A 27639-nucleotide genomic window follows, 5' to 3' on the forward strand; every position below is an offset into this window, starting at 1 on the left:
ATGTCAATTTCTTTAAGGTTTTTCAGAAGCTCTCCACCGTGGCCTTAAACGACGTATCTGAAAGCCCCCTTAGGCCATTGTGCGTGATGTAATTTGCTGCTTTGGGTGTATAAACTATAGAATGCATTAAATGTGTGCTTTGCTGATTAGTTACAGTATCTGAAACCAATGGTAAATTATATACGAGTGTATACTGTAGGTGTTGTGTATTTTTTGGGGTTTGTATATTTTGGGGTTTGTATTTTTGTGCTGTAGCTTCTTCAGCAGATTTTTTACTTTGTCGATCTGAAGAGGAAACGAAACGGTTATTTGTGTTGTCTCTTCTGTCTGGAAGCTAATTAAAGATGGGAAGTGGGGCAGATAAAAAAAAACAAAAATCAGCTCGAGAAGGAAACCAAAAATATTTCTTTTAACTTTTGAAAGCCTTTTGATCATTTCCCTGGGATCAGATTCTATTTGCATATGCTTGTCCTTTCGAAGTGCTGATTTCACCCCAGTAGCATCACCCCAGAAAGACATCCACTCAATGTTGGAAAGTAATTCAAGTAAATGCAGATGCTACGTTAACTTTCTTTTGTTAGGTTTCACTTTAGACTTGCTGTGCTTTAGAGAGGGGTGCTCTGTCAACACAACTCCAGAAAAAAGCTCGATTAACTGCCAATCCAAACACCCAGAGGGATTTCCCCTTTGGTTTCACATTGGTGCTTAAGTTGGTGCTCATGTTGGCTCAAGTAGATTCACTGCTCCATCTGCACTCATTTCACAGGTGGATTCGGATTTAAAATGAAAAACTGTCAGAATGGACCATCTTGATTTGGCACAGATGCATCTTTATGGAATTAAAGTGACGTGACATACGGTTAAGTATGTGGTGACCCATACTCAGAATTTGTTCTCTGCATTTAACCCATCCAAAGTGCACACACACAGCAGTGAACACACACACACACCGTGAACACACATGCCCGGGGCAGCACTCGGGGAGCAGTTGGGGGGTTCGGTGCCTTGCTCAAGGGCACCTCTGTCGTGGCCGGCCCGAGACTCAAACCCACAACCTTAGGGATAGGAGTCAGACTCTCTAACCATGAGGCCAGGACTTCCCCTTAAACCACGACTTCCCTCTAATACAGAGTAGAAGCAGAGTAGGGGAGTCAGGACCTTGCACTAATCCTAAAGAGACAACCTCTAGAGGCTCCTGAAATATATTTCACTGTTTTGCAGTTTGCAGTTTGTTACTTGACAATGCCAAACCAATCCATAGAGCGACACTGGCTGTAGTCTTGAAGGGCGGAATGGGATAGACTTTTTTTTTCTGTCAGTTACAGTGAAAGTATGGAAGAGTGGGTTATGCTGCTTTGTGACATAGCATGAACGTCTCTACTGTATATACAGGTCAGATAAACATTTTTCAGAGGAAGCATGTTGTGCCTTGTTTTCATTCCAGACTTGCGTATAATTTATCTGCGGTGTTAAGCTGGCAACAAGATTGTAGGAAATATGGGTCTTATCATCGGTGTAGTCTAGTCTTTATACACAGTATGACTTTTATTAATGACTTTAGTCACAGTATACCTGCAGCGCCAGACTGGATTAAATAACCATCTATGTTCCAATGAGGATCTCATTTTTGAAAGATTTTATATAGAAATGTTACACAATCCCCATGGGACAAACTAATGAAGACAGTAAGAATGTTTAGACAGTAAGATGAAACCGAGAAGGCTTCCGCACTTGTTTTTTTTTTTTTTTTTTCTTTACTCAACTGCAAGTGCAAGTTCTACATGTAAAGGACATTTGCTTTGGGGTTTTTTTTTGTTGTTGTTGTTTTTTAATCGATTTATTTATTTTTTATTATTTTTATATATATTTTTAATCTTTTATTTTATTTATTTTTCTGAAAGTGACGATACATAAAGATAAATATGGAGGACTTTTCAGCTAGGTTATTTTTGCAATGTTCACCGATACACGTTGCGTTGTCGTACTTTGTGTGCTGTCGTTACACCCTTCTTTATTATTGAAAAATGATCTAGAATAATCTAGAAGGCGATAACCATTTCAGGTCAACACAGGCAAACGATTATACAAACCCTTTAGAATACAACGTACATGCAACAGTGCATAAAGATGTATTTTATTTATTTGTTGCATGAAGAATTTTGAATATAATTTAATAAATTCACAGTTTGTCAGTGAGACATTACAATGAATCAAATCTATGATTATTCAGTTTTTTTCAATACTAAAACACATTATGGGAAAAGGTTTGTGAACACCAAGCCGTCAGACCTATGCGTTTTTGCTGAACATCCCGTTCGAAAGTTGTTCCCTTTTTTATAATAAGCTCCTCTTTTCTGAGAAAGCTTTCCACAAGATTTTGGATTGTGGCTGTGGGGATTTGAGCATTAGTGAGAGCATTACTGAGGTCAGGCCCTGACAATGTGTGAGGAGGTCTTGGGTGCTGTCGGTGTTCAGTGTGGCAGAGGTCATGACTTTACATGATGTGCATGAGAACATTGTCATGCTGGAACAGGTTTGGGCGTCTAGTGAAGGGAAAATGTATTGCTACAGCGTACAGAAATATTCTATACAATTGTGTTCTTAGAGGGGCACGGTGGCTTAGTGGTTAGCACGTTCGCCTCACACCACCAGGGTTGGGGGTTCGATTCCCGCCTCCGCCTTGTGTGTGTGGAGTTTGCATGTTCTCCCCGTGCCTCGGGGGTTTCCTCCGGGTACTCCGGTTTCCTCCCCCTGTCCAAAGACATGCATGGTAGGTTGATTGGCATCTCTGGAAAATTGTCTGTAGTGTGTGAGTGAGTGAGAGTGTGTGTGTGGCCTGCGATGGGTTGGCACTCCGTCCAGGGTGTATCCTGCCTCGATGCCCAATGACGCCTGAGATAGGCACAGGCTCCCCGTGACCCGAGAAGTTCGGATAAGCGGTAGAAAATGAATGAATGAACGAATGAATGAATGAATTGTGTTCTTCTAACTGTGTATCAACAGCTTAGGAAGAACAATATTGGTGTGATGCTCAGGTGTTCATTATCATTTGGCCACATGGTGTCATTTTGGATATATATAGTAAAATTATCTATTATTTAAATTGCGATTCGATATGTTTTGTCTCCATTCACAGTACTTTCTATTGGGTACGTTTAGCAGTTTAGTGTCATCTCATTCAGAATGATTCCAAGCCGAAATCTGTTAGAAATCCAGTACCACGTGCTAACACATCTCTTTTTTCTGGCAGTGTACTGTGTAATTTTGCACAAGTGCTTGAATTTTTAGGGTCTAATTGAAACAGTCCAACATTCAGCCAGCATGAAGTAAACAGCACTTACTGCCTCAAAGTGCATCATGAGCTTCGACTCACTGACATGGCAAGGGCAGATCGTTTAATGAATTATTGATTTGAAGTCAGACAAAAATGGAGGTGTACAGACTTGTCTGGTGAGCTACTGTCCCTTGTGGGTTTGGCTAGCATAGCACTGTTTCTCAGCAGGTCCCTTCACACCCATGCTGTGTTTCTGTTCTTGTCCAACTTTCACCTGGAGTACATCTCTGACTTATACCGGCATATTGTTGTATACTTGTTTGATGGTTTGTCCATCAGTTCTACTGAAGTTTCGGTGGTTACCGTTCCATTGAGCGGCACAAGCTCATTCCACACATTTAAGCTGTTTAGCCTGCGACCCCGTGTATCTCTCATTAACCCCTGAAGAGTTAACTCTCGGAAACAGTCCCAATCCTGGATAAAATGGGAAGGTTGCGTCAGGAAGGGCATTCGTGTAAAAACGTGTGCCAAATCTAATATGTGGGCCATGTGATCCACTGTGGTGACCCTGAACAGGGAGCAGATGAAAGAAGAAGAAGAAGAAAACAAATCCTGTATGGCGTTCCTTTATGGCGAGTTGTTCTCTAGAAAAATCCCATCCTAGGCACCTTTGTTTCATCAAATGCCATAAAGCAATCTCAGTTCCCATCCCCCAACACAAAAACATGTGAGTTAAAGATTTATATCAAGGCAGAGAGACTTCATTAAATATTCATGGTTGACCCATCATCACACAACCTGATCATATATTCAACCCATGTGCGTCGGAACCATTATATGTGGGTGGGACAGGACCCACCCATTTTTTAAGACCAATAATATTGGACCCACCCGTCTCTACCGTCTCGATTCAGCGCATGTCTTTTTTTATTACTTTTCAGAGCTCAACCAGGTGAATCCATTCTGCTTGAGGAATGCATAAATTAAACTCCATTCCACGTTTTACCTACAGCATTGACCACGATTCTGCTTCCTGAAATCCATGGTCGTCTAAACCATTATATGTGGGTGGGACAGGACCCACCCACTTTTTATTTGCTTCCGACGCCCATGGTTCATCCAGATTTGACACAATGTTCTGAACTGATTTCATTGTTTCCGCAGGCAGATTATTGCCTATAACCAAGGTTCATGGTGGTCCAGGGGTAGGATCCCATGCTTTCACCGCCATGGCCCAGGCTTGATTCCCTGGCAGGGAACAAACCAAGCCATCAAGTGGTTAACTGTCAGTGTCAGGCACAAGCCCAGATCAAATAGGAGGGTTGTATCAGGAAGAAAAAAACTGGTGTAGCTAAAGAAGTTAAAGGTCATGACATATTTCATTCTATGTCTGCAAGTGGTGTTTTTGCTTTTGCAAAAGAAAAAAAAGAGAAAGAAATGAAGTATTTGTCACCACTTAATTAATTTTTTTTCCTGACTTGTTGCTACAACGATACAAGAGCCACCTAAAATATATATATACATTCTGGCATTTTCCTCTAAAACAGCATTCAGAACGATCACAACTGAAATTCACCTGAGGGGGAAAAAAGCACAAGTAGAAAATGGGAAAGAACTTTCTCTGCACACCAACTTTATCCGTGTTCATTAGAGAAAGGTGTCACCTTTGCTAACAAGAAAATCCAAGCGATCCTAGCATGATAAAACGGGAGTAGGTTAGCTTTGATCTGGGAATTCACAAGCCTTCGTTTCGTTAGCAAAAAAAAAACCTGCCGTATCTTTGTTTGGTGGCAAAAAAATTGTTGATTGATATTTTCTTTTTCTTGCTTGTGTGTCATCTGGGAGAAAGTGTCATGTCATCCACAGATTTTATATATATCATCATTCTAGAGATATATATATATATATACAGTATGCTAGGGATTTAGGGGTAAGATTCTGTTATTTTGGATTTTCCTGTTAGCGCTGTTGGCACCTCTGTGAGAAACTGGCTTCATGACGATATTAATGTGTGTATTTTGGATTCTTTGCAGGTTCTTTGACTGTATTGCTAGTTTAAGGATGATTATTATGAGCTGGGATTGAGCTGTAAGACATGAACTGGATCAAAGTTTTAAAAGAAAAAAAGAAAAATGCTCAAAGGAAAATGGGTGATTATATAAATCAGAGAAAGCTTTGGTTAAATAGAGCGCTCTAGGATCAGGTCGTTTTGTGCGATCGAGTTGACGGACTGGTCAGTGGAGCGTGTCTGAGTGTTCTCATGAACTCAGCAGGAACAGGCCATCCTGTGGCGTTTTGGAGCTACGAACTCTTACTTTTCATTCTTCCCCTCTACTGCTCCTTCTGGCCCATTCACATCACATCACGGCTTCGTTCTCTGTGAAGTGTTTTTCCAGACTTCGTTACACAAAAAATATAGCTTATCTGTGGGAATGGAAGTGCACTTAATGTGTTATTTGTCACTGACCCTTGCTTTCACCTTAATAAAACTTTATTTCTTCTTACCTTTCATTTCTTTCCTCTTTTGTGCCTTGAAAGTTGAAATTTGACATTGTGGTAGGAGTTAAAACCATAAGGAAGTTTGGGACCGAGTGCGTGGTCATCTGAGGGTCGGACTTTTAGGCAAACTACCAATCAAACTTTCTGTGCAGACAGTGCACTTCATTTCAGTTTATTTTTCCCCCTAAAAGAACTGACACAGCGGACACATGGATGGATAACCTCCTCCAAACCCCTGTTTTAAAATATTATATAATGTAAATTATATAAAAAAGGATTTTTTTCCTTTAGACTATTTGAAAACTCTGTGTGTGTTCGATCTCCCCGTTTACTCCTCGTATAGGTCAAATCTTCTCAGTATTCTGCTCAGGTGTCTGCAGCTTGTTTTTTTTGTTTTTGTTTTTTACCACAGAAAGATATCAGATGCAGGAAGGCTGTAGAACAGAAGAATAGATCTTGCCACATGACTATTGTTCTGGCCTTCTCATGAGATCTTCTGATGTTTTGAACCACAGTCCAGAGCTTTTTTGTTTATGCCACCAGTCGAGCCCTGTAGAACAGGGGTGTCAAACATACGACCCATCAAATGGCCTGCGGGATGAATTTGTTAAGTGCAAAAAATACACAAAAGACATTAACAGCAATTTGGAAAAAAGTAACTGCTATTCCTAATTTGTCCACTGGAGTCGCACTGTAGGTACTCGATCGCCTGCTTAACCCAAAGAGGAGAAGAATACAACAGTTTCAACCAATCAAACTATCCATGCTAAAGCTGCCGGTAATAAATTTCTTAAGCTCGGTGGTTCAAAAAATGCCAAATTTGCCTTTTTGTGATTAAGATTCAAATTTGTGATTAAGATTTGTTCAATATGTTGCTGTCAAAATTACCCCCAGTGGCACCTTCAGTACCCCAAATGTCCATGTCAAAAAAGTGGACAGAATTTGAAACCTGTGTGCTTGGTGTGTATGCAGGAAGTTTCTGTGCTCAAGGAATATAATATTCGGCACCACTATGAGACACATCATGGCAAAAAAATACATCAGATTGTAAGGAGAACTAAGAACAGAGAAGATAAATTAAAGGTAGGGTCCCTAACCCAAATGGGTCCCACCCCTGTATCGATAGCTCCGCCCACACATACATACGTAACCCAGGCAACTAATGGAAAGAAATGTGTCTATATGACACACAAGCATAATCATGTAAAGGACAAAGGCATATATTAGTTCTGTGTAACAAAGCAAAACCAACGTTACTCACCTATCGAGAAGGAAAAAAGCGTCTCGGCGTCTTAAGTAAAGTCGGCCGCATATTCACAGATTCGAGTTTCCTGAGTCAATAACTCCTGAGCTAAACGCTGTTACTACACAAAACGTGGTTGTAGCTGCCTCTCTACATTACTACGATAGAAAAGAGGTGTTATTTGTGTAGTAACAGTGTTTAGCTCAGCGTTCAGCTCTTTCTTTGTTTTTATCCTCCATGTCAATGTTAATACCGCTTTCTGCTAATGTCACACATGCGCACTAAACACTCTCTTCGCCCATATTGACAAGACACGCCTCTTTCTGCTCATTGGCTACACGTTAGTTTTGTTCTTGTTTTGTTTGTCTGTAGCATTTCTCAAACAACAGAGACCGCACCTTTAATTTTTAGCAGGTCTGAAGAAACAGCAGTTCTGATAGTTTGTTAAATTGTTAAACATTTTCTCACAATAATTTTAATTTTTTGCACAAAAACAAAGAAAAATTTGAAGTTTTCATTATTTATAGGTCCTTGAACTAGATTGAGTTTGACACCCCTGTGTAGGGGAGCACTAACATAACCCAGGAGACCTTTAGAGGTCCAGACCAACAGCTGCTGGATAAGGAAAACACTCGCACACATAAAGAGGTACTTTACATATAGCCATATACATGACCAAGGGGTCCAAACACTATTTGTAAACAGACTCATGTTTGGCTGATCACAGGATTTTTATTATTGTCTTGTCCAGTCAGAGATTGTTGAAATTTTCTAAAATCTAAAAATCTAAAATATTTTTGTCAATTATCTTTTTTCTAAAATCGAAGCCGGGAGCAAGATTTGTGTCTGAGGAACGCAACGAGATTGCAGAGATATAATACGAATATATTTACAGGAAATGTGCAGCCTCTGGACTTTCCAGTATTTAAATATATACATTCAAGTGTACGCAGATATTAGTGTCGGTGTGTCTGCCTCCTAGATCAGATAGTCTGTGAGCCTTGAAGCACACGGTCAGATGAGTCCATCCGCTCGAGAGCACACTGACATTACAGCACATCGGATATACCAAATACTCTCAAGTCGAAGAATGAATAAATGACTCAATTAGTATTAATAAATAAATAAATAAATAAATTGGAATTGATATCGATGTCCTATTGTATAAGAGGAATAAAACACTTCATGGTACAGTATGTCCCCTACATCATTGGATTCTATATCGATTCTAAACATACACAGAACACACAAATCACTTTATAAAAGGCAACGTTTAGATTCGAATCTTTCGTCGTCCACTTCCTATTTCGTACACAAAGCTTTATGAGCTTTTACGCTTGGATGTGTCTCTTAAGCTGAACAAAAAAGGAATTTGAATGTCAGAGTTGTTTATTGTTCATGAATCCTTAACAGAAATGCAGTCTGAAGCGTTTTGTTATGCTAATATTTTTCTAGCACATCTCCCCAGTTTGCCCCTCCAAAGCCTTTTCCTGCATTTCAATGACTCCTATGTCCAACATTAGCATAGCGCGATGGTACAAGAGGCTCCTCCGGTGTACAGTGCTGATAACAACATGGCCTAAGAAATCTCTGAAAGTGCTTGTTATCAGTGCAAAAAAAACTGGGTTAGGATAATGAGGTTTCTCCTGCTCAGGTTCTCATCCTTCAGCATAATGGTTAAAAGCTGCTTGGGGTAACAGGCTGAAAATCACTGTGGCTGCAAATGGTCTGTGTATATTAAAGACACGTTAATCTCCTGCCTGGCTTTTTTTAATGGAAGCAAAGTGTCAAAATACGATGTTACGGATGTTTGTGGATTTCTCAGCGTTATTATGGCATGTTTGTATTCTGTTTTCTGCCTCCTGTGTGGCTGTATGAGAGGAACCAGTGGCAGTTGTGTAAAGGTATTTATTTAGATTTGTCTGCATGGGGAAAATATTTTTATAAGCCTTTGATACCGTATGCATGTATGTGCTATTATTAAAACGCATTCTTTTTCTTCCTCAAACGCTTTCAAAGATATGTGAGGAGGTAAGAGTGCATCGGAAATATTGTGAACTGTTATTTATGCTGTATTGTATTCGCTTAGCTTTATTGTGCATGTGTTGATGTTTTTAATTCATTATCATGATTTTTTATTTATTTGTTTGTTTGTTTGTTTGTTTGTTTATTTATTATTATGAATGAATATCACTGGTGGAATCTGCTTTTCCCTCCTACAGCATTATTATTTATTCGCTGTTCTTCCAAAGCTTTTGTATTTATATCTGTATTATTACTACTAAAATTCCCGGCAAACAAGCGTGACCGTTTACCTGCTTTCTCTCCTCTCGCTGCAGTTGACCAGAGCATGTTCGAGAACTCGAGCGCAGGCGAGCAGCTGAAGCAGGGGACGAAGATGAGCTCTGGCTCCGGCCGCAGGGACTTCTCTCCAGGAGGCCAAAAAAGCAGTACACACCTGAAGAATCTGGGGAAAGCCATGGGGGCCAAAGTCAACGATCTACTGCGTCGTAAAGAGCCCGGGAGCCTGGGCGACATCGGAGTGACTGAGGTCAACAAGAACTTCGGAGCAGTGTGGTCCAGCCACAAAGTGACTGCTAACAGGTAAATAATAATAATAATAATAATAATAATAATAATAATAATAATAATAATACTCACTCACACACAAACATACACAAATCTTTTAGTTACTGACTTTTCCCTCCCATGAGCCCTATTTCCCAATTCATTGAGAAGTCCATCCATCCATCCATCCATCCATCCATCCATCCATCTTCTACCGCTTATCCGGGGCTGGGACGCCCAGACTTCCCTCTCCCCAGACACTTCCTCCAGCTCTTCCGGGGGAATACCGAGGCGTTCCCTGGCCAGCCGAGAGACATAGTCCCTCCAGCATGTCCTAGGTCTTCCTCGGGGCCTCCTCCCGGTTGGACATGCCCGGAACACCTCCCCAGGGAGGCATCCAGGAGGCATCCAGAACAGATGCCCGAGCCACCTCAGCTGACTCCTCTCGATGTGTAGGAGCAGCGGCTCTACTCTGAGCTCCTCCCGAGTGACCAAGCTCCTCACCCTATCTTAAGGGAGTGCCAAGCCACCCTACGGAGGAAACTCATTTCGGCCGCCTGTATCCGGGATCTTGTCCTTTCAGTCATGACCCAAAGCTCATGACCATAGGTGAGGGTAGGAACGTAGATCGTCTGGTAAATAGAAAGCTTCACCTTGTGGCTCAGCACTTTCTTCACCACAACAGACCGGTATATCGACCGCATCAGTGGAGGAGTTTAAGTATCTTGGGGTCATTGAGAAGTCTACTTCATTAATTCTTTGTGTTTCATGCGATAATAACGTTATGGACTATTTCGGTAAAATATATGTTATTTTTAGCCTTTTAAAGAGCCATCAGAAAGAGCTGTTTTTGGTGTAGCATCCCTAATCTGTACATTAAATTCTATGTTGTTTATATGCTCATTTAATGATAGTTAAAGTCAGACAATAGATTTTGTTTCACATTCACAGTGAACTCGCAACATCTCCATTTACCATGACGGAAAGAGAGAACACTGTTTCTGTATAAGGGCATATAAGGGCATATTACACATGATAATAAGAAGAAGAAGGGCTAATTTTGTAAGGCTAATTTTGCTTCTGTGGCATTGTTGAAAAACTCAGTAATCTATGTGGTGCGCCACTCAGGAGACTTTAATGGGCTTTCTTCCATTTACTGTTAATGTTCAAATGCAGAACGCTGCCTGACTCTCATTAAAGAAGCGAGTGAGGCTGGTTTATTCATTAGTTTATTGATGCACTGCAGAGCTTCATCTACTCCCTTCTGAAACACACTGGCACGAAAGTGGTCATAAGAGTCAGAAATGCAGCGATCACAGAGGACCATTCATTGTTCCTTTACAAGTACATTGTGCAAGACATCAGTTCGTTGGGCGAGTGTGAGCGTGTAATGGGTCTCCTGGATCACTGTAGGCTTGATTGGCAGCTCTCTGAATGGAAGAAAAAGCCTCAAGGGGAGCACGTGGGGTGTTTGGAGGATGTTTTTCACTTTGATTCCGATTTAATTGGGAGTCGAACATCTGTAAAGCATATTTCCTCTTGTTTCTGTGCCTGTGGATTTGTTTAGTTCAAACTGATCTTTGATTACTCTTAGAAGCGCTTTGAATGACTGATAAGATCTTGTAAGCTCATAGCTGGCTCATAGATTGGCACTTCTCCATGCTCAAGTCTCTCTCCGTGCTCATTACGCTTGATCGATTGACCAGCAGCATGCTGTTTCATGGCCGTTAATAAAATTTATTTAGGCCTAGGACTTAAACACCTAATATAATAAAATCCTTAATGAGGTTCATGACTGCCAATATCATGAGTCTTTACAACCTCTGATAATGACTGATGACTGTCATTATTTAAAAGAAGCTTTAAATGAAATTGAAAATCGCTTCCGTTCCGAATAAAGCTTTAGCCAACAGTGCGATCTGAGCCACTGCTTGTTATTTCAGTTCCTTACCCTTAATTATTGAACTCGACAGGCTCTTAAGCAGTGGTTTGTGAGTCAGTGACCGATTTTGGGCGACGCTCACTACTCAGACACCAACAAAAAAACATTCAGAAATATAAACTATTCAATTTGCTTGTTTTATTAAAGGTCAATGCATGAAAGATGTTCTCCAAGGTTTTATTATTTAGTGTGAGGAATTGAATACACAGATGATATTTCAGCCACGATGTACCTTCTTTTCTTTCTCTAACAGCCACATTTCCCTGGACCACTTCCCTCGCCTGGATCCTCCTCCTCCCACCAACAAGAAGCGTCTCCCTCGTGCTTTGAAGACCACTCAGGAAATGATGATCTCCTCTGACCCTGTGGTGGCTTCTCCAGAGCTCTCAGACTCATCCTTTCTGTCCTCCCCAGAGAAGATCCAAGTCAAAGTCCCTGAGCAACCTGAGAATCCTGACAAACACTCAGGAACTAATAACACTCTGGAGACCTGGACAGAAGATGAGAACGGATCAAGAGTGAAAGGCCAGTCTGTCGATATGGATGGGGTCCAAACAGCTGATGAACAGAACGGAAATGGCACTGTGGATGAAGACCAGTCACACATGCTGCTCTCGGTTCCGGATCTCATCCACAAGGATGGCCTAGAGCTCAAGCAGAAACTGAGCGGCTCTGAGAGTAGAATGGCGTCCACACCGTGTCCAGGGAAAGGAGACGGACGCATCAGCACGAGTGGGGGAGAACTTCTTCGGAACGGGTCAGTGGAACAAATGAGAACCTCCAGCGGGGAGAACGAAGAACCTCACCCGGACCTGCTTTCATTCGAATAAAACCTTTATTCAGACAATTCTTCCTGATCTTCTGTCATCTTGAGAGAAGCTTTCTCTGTGAAATGGTGGTTTTACTGAAAAAGCCCTCAGTGATGATTGCACAAGAGAACTGCCTCCTTAATGGAACCAAGAGACAGGATTTATCAATCGTGACATTTCTGTGAACCACTGTATTCTCTGTGTATGCGCTATAACGTGTTTATTAAGCCTCACTTCATGTATTATCACAGAAATATTCCGAATATTTTAGTCTAATTACTTTTATATCTCAAATCACTATTTTAGATTTATTTTTTTTTCGATTTCAGAGATTATTTGCTGTGCATTTTACACTAGAGGATCGAAACAGCTTGTCAGTAGAAGCCAAAGTGAGAACATTTTATTCGCTGTAACACTTATGCCATATCCAGCTTCCGTCAAACTGCACACTAACTCTGTGTTCACACTGGCAAGTGACACGGAGACTCAATATGCCCACAGCACCGAGCGATACGCATTTAATATGCATATAGTTTTAAAAAAAAAAATCAGTCTCATCTAGATCAGTGCTTTATTACCACGTTCAATTAGCCATGTGTCCATCCAAGTGATATTATTTCAATCTGGGTAAACATTTATGTGATATTTTACATATCACCAATACGTTATTCTGATAACTTTAGCAGGCCGATCGTTTGTCTAAGCTATTTCATTTTATGCATAATAATGCATAATGTCAATGCAAGCTATTCTTGACAGGAGGTGAAATGAAGCAATAAATGAGCTTGATGCACTCTCAAAGCTAATCATAGTATTATGAGATATAACACAGGCTGAGGTTTTTAGGTTGCTACTCTACAGAGACATGATGGTGACATTTCTGTTAAATAACAATAATGCATTTGTTTTATGTCAGCAAACGGGCTCTGTATTATTAAATCAAATAATACATACACGGGGGTAACGGTGGCTTAGTGGTTAACACGTTCGCCTCACACCTCCAGGGTTGGGGGTTCGATTCCCACCTCTGCCTTGTGTGTGTGGAGTTTGCATGTTCTCCCCGTGCCTCAAGGGTTTCCTCCGGGTACTCCGGTTTCCTCCCCCGGTCCAAAGACATTCATGGTAGGTTGATTGGCATCTCTGGAAAATTGTCCGTAGTGTGTGAGTGAGTGTGTGTGTGTGTGTGCCCTGTGATGGGTTGGCACTCCATCCAGGGTGTATCCTGCCTCGATGCCCGATGACGCCTGAGATAGACACAGGCTCCTCGTGACCCGAGTAGTTCGGATAAGCGGTAGAAAATGAATGAATGAATATAAACAGCTATATTCAGCTACATATAACACAGATAACATCAATTTGACATTAGTCTGTCTCAGTTTGTTATTGGAAAGAGGGGGATTACCTACAAGAAGCTAACTGGGAGTGACGTCTCTAACTTCCACGCTGGTTTTTGAACACGGATGCAGTCTTCAAACTCTTAGCCAGTTTAATCACTATTAGTAAGAGGAATCCACAAATCTAAGTCATAGGGTAATTTTTCTGAGATCTATAAATCATCAGTCAGGCAGAAGATCCTGGAAAGATAGAGGTGAGAAGGATGCTTAAGGAACGTAGGGGCTGAATTAGCAGAAAAATAGAAAAGCTGATTGATTTAACCCTTGTATGTCGTTCGGGTCTGTGGGACCCATATTCATAAACATCAATAGTTTTGTAAACCTTTGCTTCCTTGTAAATCTGTTGATTTTTTTCCCACTCATAACTTGATTAAATTTGATTTTCTTTTTTTTTATTACATTTTATTAAAAAACAACAAAACACTTTAATTAAAAAATGTGATGTAATAAAGGTAAAGGGCAAATATTAACCATATATGATGTTTATATTGCTTGGAATTGGGGTGAAGTAAGTAAACATCTGTAGAGTATTTTAACATAAAATTTTTGATTGTGTTGAATTAAATACCCAAAAATGCAGCGGGTCACCAGACCCACGAACACTGGCTGAGTAACACAGATACGAACAACATACAAGGGCTAAGATGCTAATGATTGTGATAGATGCTAGAAGTTTGGTAGAACTACAGCTACAGTACTGTGCAAAAGTTTTAGGCAGGTGTGAAAAAATGCTGTAAACAAAGAATGCTTTCAAAAATGGAAGTGTTAAACATTTGTTTTCAGAAATGAACAAAATGCAGTGAATGAACAAAAGAGAAATCTAAAACAAATCAGTATTTGGTGTGACCGCCCTTTGCCTTCAAAACAGCAGCAATTCTTCTAGGTACACTTGCACACAGTTTTTGCAGGAACTCGGCCGTTAGGTCGTTCCAAACATCTTGGAGAACTAAGCACAGATCTTCTGTGGATGTCGGCTTTCTCACATCCTTCTGTCTCTTCATGTAATCCCAGACACACTGGATGATGTTGAGATCAGGGCTCTGTGGGGGTCGTGCCATCGCTTCATGCTGGTTTGAAGACAAAAGGTAGTAACACCAAATATTGATCTGATTTAGATTTTTCTTTTGTGTACTCACTTTGCATTTTGTAAATCGACAGAAATAAACACTCATTATTTATATTTCTGAAAGCATTCTTTGTTTACAGTATTTTTTCACACCTGCCTAAAACTTTTGCACAGTACTGTAGGTGTTAACAATGCGGGAACTAGAAAGTAAGACACTGGTGGATGTATAATCATAACAGGGTCCAGTCAGTAAGCCTTGGACATCTAGGAGGGAAAATACAGCAGAACAGAATGAGGCCCAGGAGGCTGAGTGAAGGATTCGGTTAGGACGGATCTGAGAGCTGCTGATGCTCAGAGTGATGTTCAGCTTGAGGAATGGCACTAATGAGGCTCGGTCTGTGCAAAGCCATAAGAACAGACCTAGAAAAACTAGCGAATGCTGTAACGCGACTTGTGCTGTTGAATTCTCAATTCTGATTGGACAGATGTTTGTAATTCATTTTCTATAAGAGCAGCAAATCCTAGTGTTGAATTAATTTGCTTGTACTAATACATCATCATTTCCATAGCAACAACTTGCACACTGACTTGTATGGGGCAAGTGCTTTACTTTTAGACGTTTTCTTTACGGAGGTTTTTATTTATCGGTGTGAAAGGAGTCTCCGGTGTCAATACTTTGTAAGAGTCAGAGGTGAAGCTGTGCCTTAAAGAGTTCAGACACGAGAAAGCCTTCAAGATGGAAGACTTTGTATTTTCAACAAATCCGTTGGGTTTATTTTATTTATTCATTTTAAAGGGAAAGGGAAAAAAGAAGAGGAAACCAACTGTTTTTAGCTGCTAGAACATAAGGAAATAACACCAGGAACTAACGTATTTCACAGAAAATAATTGCCTTTGCTTCGCGTCCCACAGCTCTGAACCTTGTCACTGACCTTCTTCCTATAACGGCACGCTTCCGTACGCTTTATCCCCAACACAAGTCTCAGTCAGACTTCATTCTCTATCCCATGATCCTTTTGAAGGACAGTGTTTCAAATCCTCTTCTTCCACTGACCTCAAACTCTTTCAGACTTTTCCTACTCTTAGTGTAGCAGCGTTAAAATATAGATTTATACCTTTTATGAGGGACGTCTTGCAATGTTTAGTCTTTTCAATACGCTCCGGGACGAATACCGAGATGTGTTTTGATTGGAGGAGGTGATGAGCAATTGCAGAAAGAAACGGCTTCGAAATGAATTGTAGGTCAGTACGATAAAAAAAGCATTGTTTTGGTTGTGTTTGAGTGATGGATTTATTCTTTACTTCAACTTGTCCTTCACGATAATGAAAGATGTTTGGATGTGCCACTGGGTCAGACAATGTAATGTTATTGTATGAATATTTTAAATGTATATGTGCTGGGGAAAATAAATCTAAGCCGCTGAAATAATATTTTTGTTTTAGACAGATTTGGAAGTGATTTTTATTGTGATTTAGGATTGTTATAAAAAGAGAAGAATTGTTATTGTCATTCCTTTGAGTTCTGTTTGAGGATTATTATTGTTCTTTCCTTTTGATTCATTTCTTTTTCTTTTTCGCATCTCACTTTATAATAATGTCAGGGGAAATGAAGTAAGGAAAATGTTGAAGGAATGTTTTATGAAGGTTTTCTGAGAACACGAATAAAGAAAGTAGAAGACGGATTACAGATTTTGTATTAAAGACATTTTTTCAGAATTTTGCCTCTGTATTTCTTCTTTCTTTCTTTCTTTCTTTTTTATTATTTATATAGCACACATTATACAACTGACGTTGACCAAGGTGCTTCACGAACAGTCATATAAAAAAACTTAATTTAAGAGTTGCATACAACCACAGTACAGTATAAGAAAACTAAAAAAAAAAAAAAAAGCAGACATAAAAACAACAGAATGCTATCCTATCACTAGCTAAAACCCAAAAGGCCAAGCCCACTCAAACTGCCCCCATGCTACCTCTAATAAATGGGTTTTTAACAAGGCCTTAAACACACCCAGCGACTTTGCCGATCTGACGGAGTGCGCAGGTCATTCCATAATAAAGGACCAACATGCGAGAATGCTCTGTCCCCTTTGCGTTTATAATTTGTTCTAACGGTCACAAGGAGATTTTGGTTCTCTGATCTCAGCGACCTAGTCGGGGTGTTTACCGACAACAAATCTGAGAGATATGGTGGCGCCAAATTATTTAGTGCTTTAAAAACCAGAACGGTAATCTTGAAATTAGATTAGATTAGATTAGATTTAACTTTATTGTCATTACATATGTACAAGTACAAGGCAACGAAATGCAGTTTAGGTCTAACCAGAGTGCAATAGCAGTAAGTGCAGGATATACAGTTTTTACAAGATTTAGATAAGTTAAATAAAATGGTAATATGGAAGTGATTTACACATGTGTGTGTACTATGGACATAATATACAGATGACTATAATTATAATATACAGATGACTATAATTATAATATACAGATGACTATAATTATAACTGAAATTTACAGAAGGATGTAATATAATATGGCTATTGCTATAGACAGTAATTTACAGACGTGTATGTACTATGAATATAATATATAGGTGAATATATATGTGCTATGAACATCATATACAGATAAATATATATGTACTATAAATATAATATACAGATAAATATATATGTCCTATGAATATAATATACAGGTGAATATATATATGTACTATGAACATAATATACAGATGAATATATATGTACTAAAAATACAATAATGTGCTCTATACTGGACTGGCAGCCAATTAAAGGATCTCAATAAAGGTGTAACGTCCGTTTTCTTGGCTGACTTAATCATTCTGGCCGCCGCATTTTGTATAAATTCTTCTCCGTGTAGTTGTTCTGCAGTAAATGCTTTTTTTTTATCTTGTCTATTTAGAAGACAGAATCTGACAGCTACGTCAAACACGTTGAGGATTTTATAGACGGCAACACGTACACCGATCGTCTGAGTGAAACCAGGCTTGTGTTAAAATATTGTTTCATATGTTTAGTCCAACTCTCACCATTTGTTGTCTCACTTCATATGCTGTCACATGAAATGAAGATGTTTTAAAATAGCTTTAGGCAGATGTTAAATGCAGCTTATCTCTGGAGGCTGGAGGAAGTTTACATCAAAAATTTGTTCTCCATGCATATTTCTTAAGAAACCTTAAGAGGAACCGGACTCAAAAGGGAACCCGTCCTTATCTAGGGTGACATCTGAGAGCGTGATTATAAAAAAACATTCCATTTATATGACTAGACACTATACAGTCAAGTAAAAGCAACTGTGTTAGCAGGAGCATTCCAGCAACTTGAATATGAGCGTCAACATTCATTCATTCATTCATTCATTCATTTTCTACCGCTTATCTGAACTTGTCGGGTCACGGGGAGCCTGTGCCTATCTCAGGCGTCATCGGGCATCGAGGCAGGATACACCCTGGACGGAGTGCCAACCCATCACAGGGCACACACACACACACACTCTCATTCACTCACTCACTCACACACTACGGACAATTTTCAAGAGATGCCAATCAACCTACCATGCATGTCTTTGGACCGGGGGAGGAAACCGGAGTACTCGGAGGAAACCCCCGAGGCACGGAGAGAACATGCAAACTCCACACACACAAGGCAGAGGTGGGAATCGAACCCCCAACCCTGGAGGTGTGAGGCGAACGTGCTAACCACTAAGCCACAGTGCCCAAAGCTTCAACATCATTTCTAAATTCATTCTGGTTTAAACATAAATACCTTCCTGGAGTCCCAAGCGCAAAAACAACCAAAGAAACAGCAGTCCGAAGTCACGTCTGTGTTGCAGTTTGTGCACATATCTAACAGCTGCTGAAAAGAAGTATTATACGATTAAATACGTATTAAAATGGTAAAATCCAAACAGTAAAACTCGAGGATGTTTTTAATCAGATGAGTATGTTTTTGTAATAGTGTAGTGAGAGTGTTTATGACTCCTTAGCCACAGGGGTTGCAAGCCAATGACTTCCGCGCCGGTCCCAAGCTCGGATAAATAGGGTTGCGTCAGGAAGGGCATCCGGCGTAAAACGTGCCAAATCTAATCATGCTAATCATCAGTGGGAATTCCATACCGGATCGGTCAATGCCTGGGTTAACAATGACCGGCACTGTTGACCTACGAGGTGCAGACAGAAATTGGACTACCGTTGGTCAAGGAAGGATGGAGTTAGCAGAGATGAGATGCTGAGGTACTTTTTAGGACAGGATTAGGAACGAGCACATCCGAGGGACAGCTCAGGTTGGCTGTTTTGGGACAAGATCAGAGAGGATAGATTGAGATGGTTTGGACATGTTATTGGTAGAAGAGTGTTGGAGATGGAGCTGCCAGGTAAGAGGTCAAGAAGAAGGCCAAAGAGGAGACATATGGATGTGTTAAATGAGGACACGAAGGTAATTGGTACGGCTGTAGAAGATGCTGAGGATAGATTGAGGTGGAAATAGATGATTCGCTGTGGCCCCTAACTGGGGAAAAAAAAAGAAAGTAGAAGAAGAAGATGACATTTTCTGAAATTACCACAAAACAAGCTCATAGGCTTGGAGGCAATGGATGACTACACGAATGTGGGCATGTTACTTAAAATGCATTTCAATCGCAGAGGAATGCTGACGCTATTTCGGTCACATCCTGTACTTTGCTACGGCACTGCATCCTTTTAATCGATGCCAGCTAGACATTCTGTTTAGACAGAAGAGATTCATGGAGATGTTTTCCCTCCTGTGATGTTTATGTATAAACACTCTACTGTGGCATGGAGCAACCAAGAGTACTGGAAGAAACGGTTCGGTATTTTTTTTTTTACTGATTAAGAGATACAACAGGTAATAAAACAGGCGTGATGTGTGAGTGCAAGTGAATCCTTAGCTGTTTGATCATATCTGTTAAATCAGGGGGAAATAACCATATTGTGTGGAGAGAGAGAGAGAGAGAGAGAGAGAGAGAGAGAGAGAGAGAGAGAGATATGGAGCTGGGGTAACTTCTGCTGTGTGCCAGAAGAGACATAAAACTTCATTATGGGAAAAGTGCACGGTGCGTGCAGGGTTAGCACCCAGCTCAGTGTTAGGGAAACGGACTCATGTGGACAGACAGGGAGCTGATTGTCTTCTTTGTCTCCAGTGTCTTTGTCTACGCCAGCAGGTTTTGTTTACCAGCGGTTCTCTTCAAAGCTTCACTTGTGTATCAACTGATTAAGTGATTCGTTTATTTACCTTCAGAAGCTGCTCTAAATTCTCACAGTAGGATAACCTTTTCACACACACACCTAGTCTATTCACAGTCATCACTCTGTATTAATCAGACATTAATCGGACAAAAAAAAAACACTAATTATGAAATCTTTGTACGAATACTCTGGTTATTCTTGCATAGACGAGCAAATGAAGTAATGTTTTGGGGGTTTTTTTTATATAAAATAAAAATGCAAACTTTTTAAAATGTCTAGTAGCAGCAATATATATTATAATATATATAATGTATTTTACCTTCTGTAAAATGACTGATAAAAATAGCTGCTATCTATCTGTCTGTCTAAACAGTGGTTATTTTTTATGTTTATTTAGATAGATAGATAGATAGATAGATAGATAGATAGATAGATAGATAGATAGATAGATAGATAGATAGATAGATAGATAGATTTATAATATATTATAATATATATTAATGCTACTGGACAAATTTGGTAGCGGCATGTTACTGTGTTTGTTTTGAAATCTTATTTCTCTGAATGTTTGCAGCTGGATGATGAATTTCCTCTGGGATTAATGAAGTATCTATCTATCTATCTATCTATCTATCTATCTATCTATCTATCTATCTATCTATCTATCTATCTATCTATCTATCTATCTATCTATCAAAAACCACTTGAATGAAAGAAGATCAAATCCCCTGACCCTTCTTCTTTCTTCAGGATAATACTGTATATCCAAACATTCCTGTTAAAGAACATCTGGAGTAAATGACCAATTTGCACAGAATAAACCATCTCTGAACAAGTGTGTTAATGATGGACATTTTGATCTAATGAATACATCTGGACCACATTTTACACAATAGTTCACAATTATTATTACTAGTGCATTACAATGAGAAGGCTTGTAGCTGGACATGTTGTACTTCAACCTCTGATCACAAATGTCTTTTAGGCTTCAGTTCTGTACTAGGATTTCAATATACACAATATTTCCCAACATTACGTCTGCTGGTTATTTTACAGAAGGTTTAATATAGCATAATCATTGTCTAGTGAAAGTACTTGGATACGCCTGGAATAATGACACCACTATGACAAACTACTTCAATCCAAATAATCATTTCAGGTTTATTTGTATAGCATGTTTAACAATGGACAGAATCGCAAAGTGGGGGCACGGTGGCTTAGTGGTTAGCACATCTGCCTCACACCTCCAGGGTTGGGGGTTCGATTCCCGCCTCCGCCTTGTGTGTGTGGAGTTTGCATGTTCTCTCCGTGCCTCAGAGGTTTCCTCCGCGTACTCCGGTTTCCTCCCCCGGTCCAAAGACATGCATGGTAGGTTGATTGGCATCTCTGGAAAATTGTCCGTAGTGTGTGATTGTGTGAGTGAATGAGAGTGTGTGTGTGCCCTGCGATGGGTTGGCACTCCGTCCAGGGTGTATCCTGCCTCGATGCCCGATGACGCCTGAGATAGGCACAGGCTCCCCGTGACCCGAGTAGTTCGGATAAGCGGTAGAAAATGAATGAATGAACGAATGAATGAATGAAAAAAGAATCGCAAAGCAGCTTTACAGGAATCTAAATTCAGAATAAAAATTATAACATTTTACTAATCCTTATCTTTAATGAGAAAGCCATAACTAACAACAGCAAGAAAATAGATGCAAGGAGATTATATAAAGGAAAAAACCTTGAGAAGAACCAGACTCAAAAGCGAACGCATCTTCATCTGGTCGATTACATTATCCAGAAATGTTTAATAAAGTGAGCAACTTGGAGTCATTTCTGCTTTATTATTACTGTTTATTCTTATATTAAACTGAAATTATTAACCTTTCAGTTATGAAGACTTGAACGTAAGCTGCAGCGATTGCTGTCTTCAGGCTAATCAAGGAAGAACATCCACAGCTATCTACAGGGTGTCTGTATGATACCATCCTCAGTAATGACATGATGAGCTTTAGGCTCTTTATGTGGGGCATCAGAATGGATCAGAGAGCTGAGAAAGTCAGAGTCACTGGTAATTACAGAAAGAAAGCAAGAGAAAGAGAAAGAAATAGCTTTTCACAGACTGTATGTGTCGGTAAACAGTACACTGTATTTTACCTTCTGTAAAATGACCAGTAAAAATAGCTGCTATCTATCTGTCTATCTAGACAGTGGTTATTTTTATGTTTATTATAGATAGATAGATAGATAGATAGATAGATAGATAGATAGATAGATAGATAGATAGATAGATAGATAGATAGATAGATAGATAGATAGATAGATAGAGGGAAGGAATGAGAGAGAGATCTCCCCTGTCCACATTCACATGCTAGTAACGATTCAGTCATATTCTGTGAGCAAAGAGGCTTTACACCTTCATCTCCCACTGAAACTAAATCAGAACCAATTATTCACCACACTGAAAACACCGAATACTAAAATAATTTGACATCATTTTTTTTAAGTACTTGACAGAGACGAGACACTTCCAGTGAGTTTCGACAGGAAAGTTCCTAGCAACGGTCATGTAACCTACTATAGGTCAAACTCTACATCCAGCAGTATTAAAAATACGACAACCGCGTATAAATAACGAAGACGTACCTGTCCCTGTGATTTATACAGATCACTCTTTCTGACTGAACTCATAATTACTACACTAACTGACATCATCCTATGACTACCGAGTACAATTCAGACAGGATAAGACATCCAGACACATACCTTAAGTAACCAAATGGTTTCCATGTTGATGTGCATAACGTTTTTACTTTACTTTACTTTACTTTACTTTACTTTACTTTACTTTACTTTACTTTACTTTATGTATATTCAGATCCCTCAAATAGTTTATCACAGTACTGATAATAGGTTTCACAGTGCTGACAAAATGCTTGTGGTGTTTGTAAGCTGGTTTCACAAAAAAGGCTTCACACTAATCTGATCATTCACACTGATCGTTAAACTTAAGCAAATGTAAACATAAACCAAATGAGGATGAGGTTCTCTTCTGAGTCTTGTTCCTCTTAAGGTTTCTTCCTCATATAGTCTCAGGGAGTTTTTCCATGCCGCTGCCGCCTCCGGCTTGCTCATTAGAACTATATATATATATATATATATATATGGTTAGCACGTTCGCCTCACACCTCCAGGGTTGGGGGGTTCGATTCCCGCCTCCGCCTTGTGTGTGTGGAGTTTGCGTGTTCTCCCCGTGCCTCGGGGGTTTCCTCCGGGTACTCCGGTTTCCTCCCCCGGTCCAAAGACATGCATGGTAGGTTGATTGGCATCTCTTGAAAATTGTCTGTAGTATGTGATTGTGTGAGTGAATGAGAGTGTGTGTGTGCCCTGCGATGGGTTGGCACTCCGTCCAGGGTGTATCCTGCCTCGATGCCCGAAGGCTCCTCGTGACCCGAGAAGTTCAGATAAGCGGTAGAGAATGAATGAATGAATGAATGAGTGAAACATTGTGCCAATACGACACGCAGAAAGACTCCATCACTTTAGCCTACAGAAGAGACTCAGCAGTATGCACCCTTATCTACACATTCAACACAAAAAATTCTAACACTAATGCTATGTCAGATCTGCACAACAGTGAGCATTAGAGGACATCACCTGTCAGTAGAAGCGGTGGACGGTTAGAGCTGGCTTTAATCACTCAGGCTGGAGATTGTGCTGTCAGAATTCTTCGACATGTTTGTACATCTCCATGAACTGCCTGAAATATCTGTCAGACTCATGTGCCAGAATGTGTATCCACTATTTCGTTGAATTCTCTCGCGCTGTACAGATTACAGATTGAAGCTGACAATCATCTAAGGGTTTAAAGGAGCAGTGTCATTTTCAGAGCCTTCTGCTGTCTGAGAGGCGAATTCCAATTGTACATCTATATCTGTGGGGATGATTAACACAGACATCCACTAGATTGCACGTCAGAGTCAAAACATCCCTTCCATTCATGCCGTGTTTACCGATTTTAGTTATGCCGGGACACGTACATCACTGTGCAGGATATACAGGTCAGCTATCACAAGCTGGGTCTCAAATGACATACTACACACTTTGTATGCACTGTGAATGTGTACTAAAGTATGTAGTGTATGAGATTTAGAAGGGCAACATCTCAATGGAACAATAACTTTTTTTTTCTAACTGGATGAACAAGTCGTTTTCCAGTCGTTGACTAATGACATCAAACGCTTGTAACGTGATGCCACTAGCTTTAGCAGGACACAGTGAATTTTAAGACTCTCTGTTGAAACTACATATGACTCATGAATTGTTGTATAAGCAGAGCAGCTAGTTTTAACAATTCATGAGTCATATGTAGTTTCAACAGAGTGGCTGGAGCCTGTTTGGGTAAGGCTGTGTGTGTTCTTGCTTTTAACAATAATCATCGATTGTCCCCCCCACCAACATGATTGATCACTGATTGTCCCCCACCGACATTGAATCGGTTCATCATTTGAACGATTCTTGCCCATGAACGTTTACTGCAACGTCTATATAATGTCTATAAAACACACATACACACAAGTGAGCATTACACCAGATGTTTCCTAGCAAACAACATGCAACATAAGTTATAAATCATTATTTTTTCCCACTTGAGAAATCCAGATAATTGTTAAATGCTGGAATATTAAACCGGAAAGAAATTAAGTAGAACAATTATACACTTCTGAAGCATCTATTTGCAATAAACAATGAGGGAAAATATCTATATGGACTTCATTTGTTTCAGCCCGGGCAAAATTATCATTAATTTATAGAAATTAGCCAAAAAACAAAAAAACAAAACAATCCCAATAGTATGTGTGTAAAAGTGGCAGAAGACCTGACCCCTGGGAAAGCATCACATGTGAGCCAACACCTTTAAGTGAAAGTGAGGTGACATACGGCTAAGTACGGTGACCCATACTGCATTTAAACCATCCAGAGTGCACACACAACAGTGAACACACACACCGTGAACACACACCCGGAGCAGTGGACAGCCATTTATGCTGCGGCGCCCGGGGAGCAGTTGGCGGGGGTTGGTGCCTTGCTCAAGGGCACCTCAGTCGTGGCCGGCCCGAGACTCGAACCCACAACCTTTGGGTTACGAACCAGACTCTCTAACCATTAGGCCACGTCTGCCCCATAGCCTTGCAACTGCAAAGCCCACAAAAATACTGTATGTTGAACTCATCAATGTTCCTCTCCACAGAAAACTTTAGTTAAAGGTGAAAGATTTATGCGTGAATGAAGAGAAACCCGAGCTGCTTAATTAATTGCTTAGTTTGATTTAAACAAATGAATGAGTTCCGGTCAGTATTGCTGCAAAAACCTGCTTTCAATTCCAAACACAACTAAGGCAAAATAGAAAACAGACATGGCTACAAACATTTCTGTGCAAATCCTGGCAAGTGACTATGCCCAATTAATTACAACCATAACCTGTTACTTTATTTTCTTCTTTCTTTTTTAGTTTAACTTTATTAACAAATGTACATTTTTCTCTCAAACACTAACATTTCACTACACTATATGAAAAAAAAAATAGCATTTCGCTAACTAATTAGCAAAAGTGTTTAAAATACCAACTAAACAATTAGCCTATGCTAATTTTGTTATGATAGTTGACCGTGTTTTTACTGATTTTACTGTCACTCAGGTAAACGAAACACCAGCACCAGGTGTAAAAATCAATCCAAAATTTGGAGCTCTGCTCTATCCAAGTCTTCTTCTGACTTCAAACAAGAAACAAAGAAAATGATGTAATTGGGCCAGTTTTTAGGGACTTACAGTATAAGTCACATGATTATTCTTATAAATCTATTATTTATTTATTCCCTCGGCCAAATCGAACTACAAAATCCCCTTCTATGATTGAATAATTGCAGTCAGTCAACAATTACCAAGTGCGTTCAGGGCATAACTGATTTACATTTGGATGGATGGATGGATGGATAGATAGATAGATAGATAGATAGATAGATAGATAGATAGATAGATAGATAGATAGATAGATAGATAGATAGATAGATAGATAGATAGATAGATAGATAGATAGATAGATAGATAGATAGATAGATACTTAATAATCCCAATGGGAAATTCACAAATTCCAGCAGTATCCACATACTTTGGCAATAAGGTATAAAAGAAACGCTAAAAATGCCAGAATTCACAAACATTTTCAGTAATGTAGCCAATATATTGTATTTATATATTCCTTCATTCATTCATTCATTCATTCATTCATTCATTCATTCATTCATTCATTCATTCATCCTCAGTCCATCAGAACCTACCACACACATTCTCATGTTCAGGCAGGTTAGCTTAGCAAATCCACCTAGCAATATATTTTTTTGTCCCAATTGAATCGAATTGAATCTTATTTGTCTTCAGTTCTGCTTTTTTATAAAGATTGCTTTCTTCCAAGTTTTTAATAAGAAACATCAAAGTTTCACAATATTTTTTAATTTAATTTCTAAATGTAATTAAAATAAACGTAGCTTTTTCAATTGAAATGTAATCCATCTATAAAATCTGCAATAACTCCATGCAGCAGCGGATCATGTTAGTGAGCATTATGTGTAAATGAACAAAATCTCTTGAGCAAATGATCCTGTAAGTGTTTGTAGAATTCAATTCATTTATATCCAGCATGAGAAATGAGGCCTATTTTGCTTTTCCCAGAAAATCAGGAAACACATGAACAGTGTGATATATCCTAAGGACAAATCCTCAGTTAAATGTGTAATGAATATAGCAGCATTTTCCCTACGGCTTTTATTTCACCTAAACCAAAGCGATATGTCGCAGATGCACCTTTTAATCTATTAATGAAAGGCATGTGATATTTTTTCATTTTAAAATGTTGTGGATTGTCCACGACACTCTTGTTCTGTAAACACTCATTTCCACACCTGTTCCACACTTCCGCCTCTGTATTTCTCTTTTGTTAAAGGAATAAGCTTAAATAAATGCAGCTCGTCATGTTACCAAGCAACCAGAAAGTGCAATATCCTCTGTTCTGGAGACATTCCTGTGTCAGAAAACATGAATTTAATCTGTTTGTTATTAGTCTTGTGTTATGTGAAGTATCTGACATTCACAAGCCCCTGTGAATAAGTAGTTACTATAGAAACAATACTACGTATGTTGTATATTATTAACCACACTGTGTGCCTGGAGTCTGTAATGTTCTTCATGTTCTCCACATTCTTCAGGGGCTTCCTCCCCAAGGGGTAAGCACGTCATCCATGCACCTCATCCCAGCTTTGTGCCCCGAGTCCCCTGGGATAGTCTCCTGGCCCCTGATGACCCCATAACCCTGTGTAAGTTAAGTGGTACAGAAAATGGATGGATGTATTACAATGATTAAATTAATATAAATTTGTGATTTTCAGTTGCACTGCTGTCAGAGACAATGAAGCATTCATTCATTCATTCATTCATTCATTTTCGACCCCTTATCCGAACTGCTCGGGTCACCGGGAGCCTGTGCCTATCTCAGGCGTCATCGGGCATCGAGGCAGGATACACCCTGGACGGAGTGCCAACACATCGCAGGGCACACACACTCTCATTCACTCACACACTCAC

At 39.7% G+C, this 27639-nt stretch overlaps 1 protein-coding gene and 1 non-coding gene across 3 annotated transcripts in view; one reads left to right on the forward strand and one right to left on the reverse strand.

Annotated features, from left to right (window-relative positions):
* Positions 1-13392, forward strand: part of nos1apa (nitric oxide synthase 1 (neuronal) adaptor protein a) — a 143612-nt gene extending 130220 nt beyond the window's left edge. For both annotated transcript variants that reach the window (XM_027154431.2, XM_027154432.2), the window contains 2 exons: positions 9356-9620; positions 11780-13392. In XM_027154431.2, coding sequence (XP_027010232.1) covers positions 9356-9620; positions 11780-12356 — 842 coding nt within the window. In that variant the 3' untranslated portion in view covers positions 12357-13392. The remainder of the gene's footprint in view (positions 1-9355; positions 9621-11779) is intronic.
* Positions 13393-25187: 11795 nt separating this feature from the next.
* On the reverse strand, positions 25188-25307 carry LOC113647660. The gene has a single exon (XR_003441714.2). It is a non-coding gene; the product is annotated as a U5 spliceosomal RNA (small nuclear RNA).
* Between the last annotated feature and the right edge of the window lie 2332 nt (positions 25308-27639).

Source organism: Tachysurus fulvidraco, chromosome 5, assembly GCF_022655615.1.
Source record: "Tachysurus fulvidraco isolate hzauxx_2018 chromosome 5, HZAU_PFXX_2.0, whole genome shotgun sequence".
Taxonomy (NCBI): domain Eukaryota; kingdom Metazoa; phylum Chordata; class Actinopteri; order Siluriformes; family Bagridae; genus Tachysurus; species Tachysurus fulvidraco.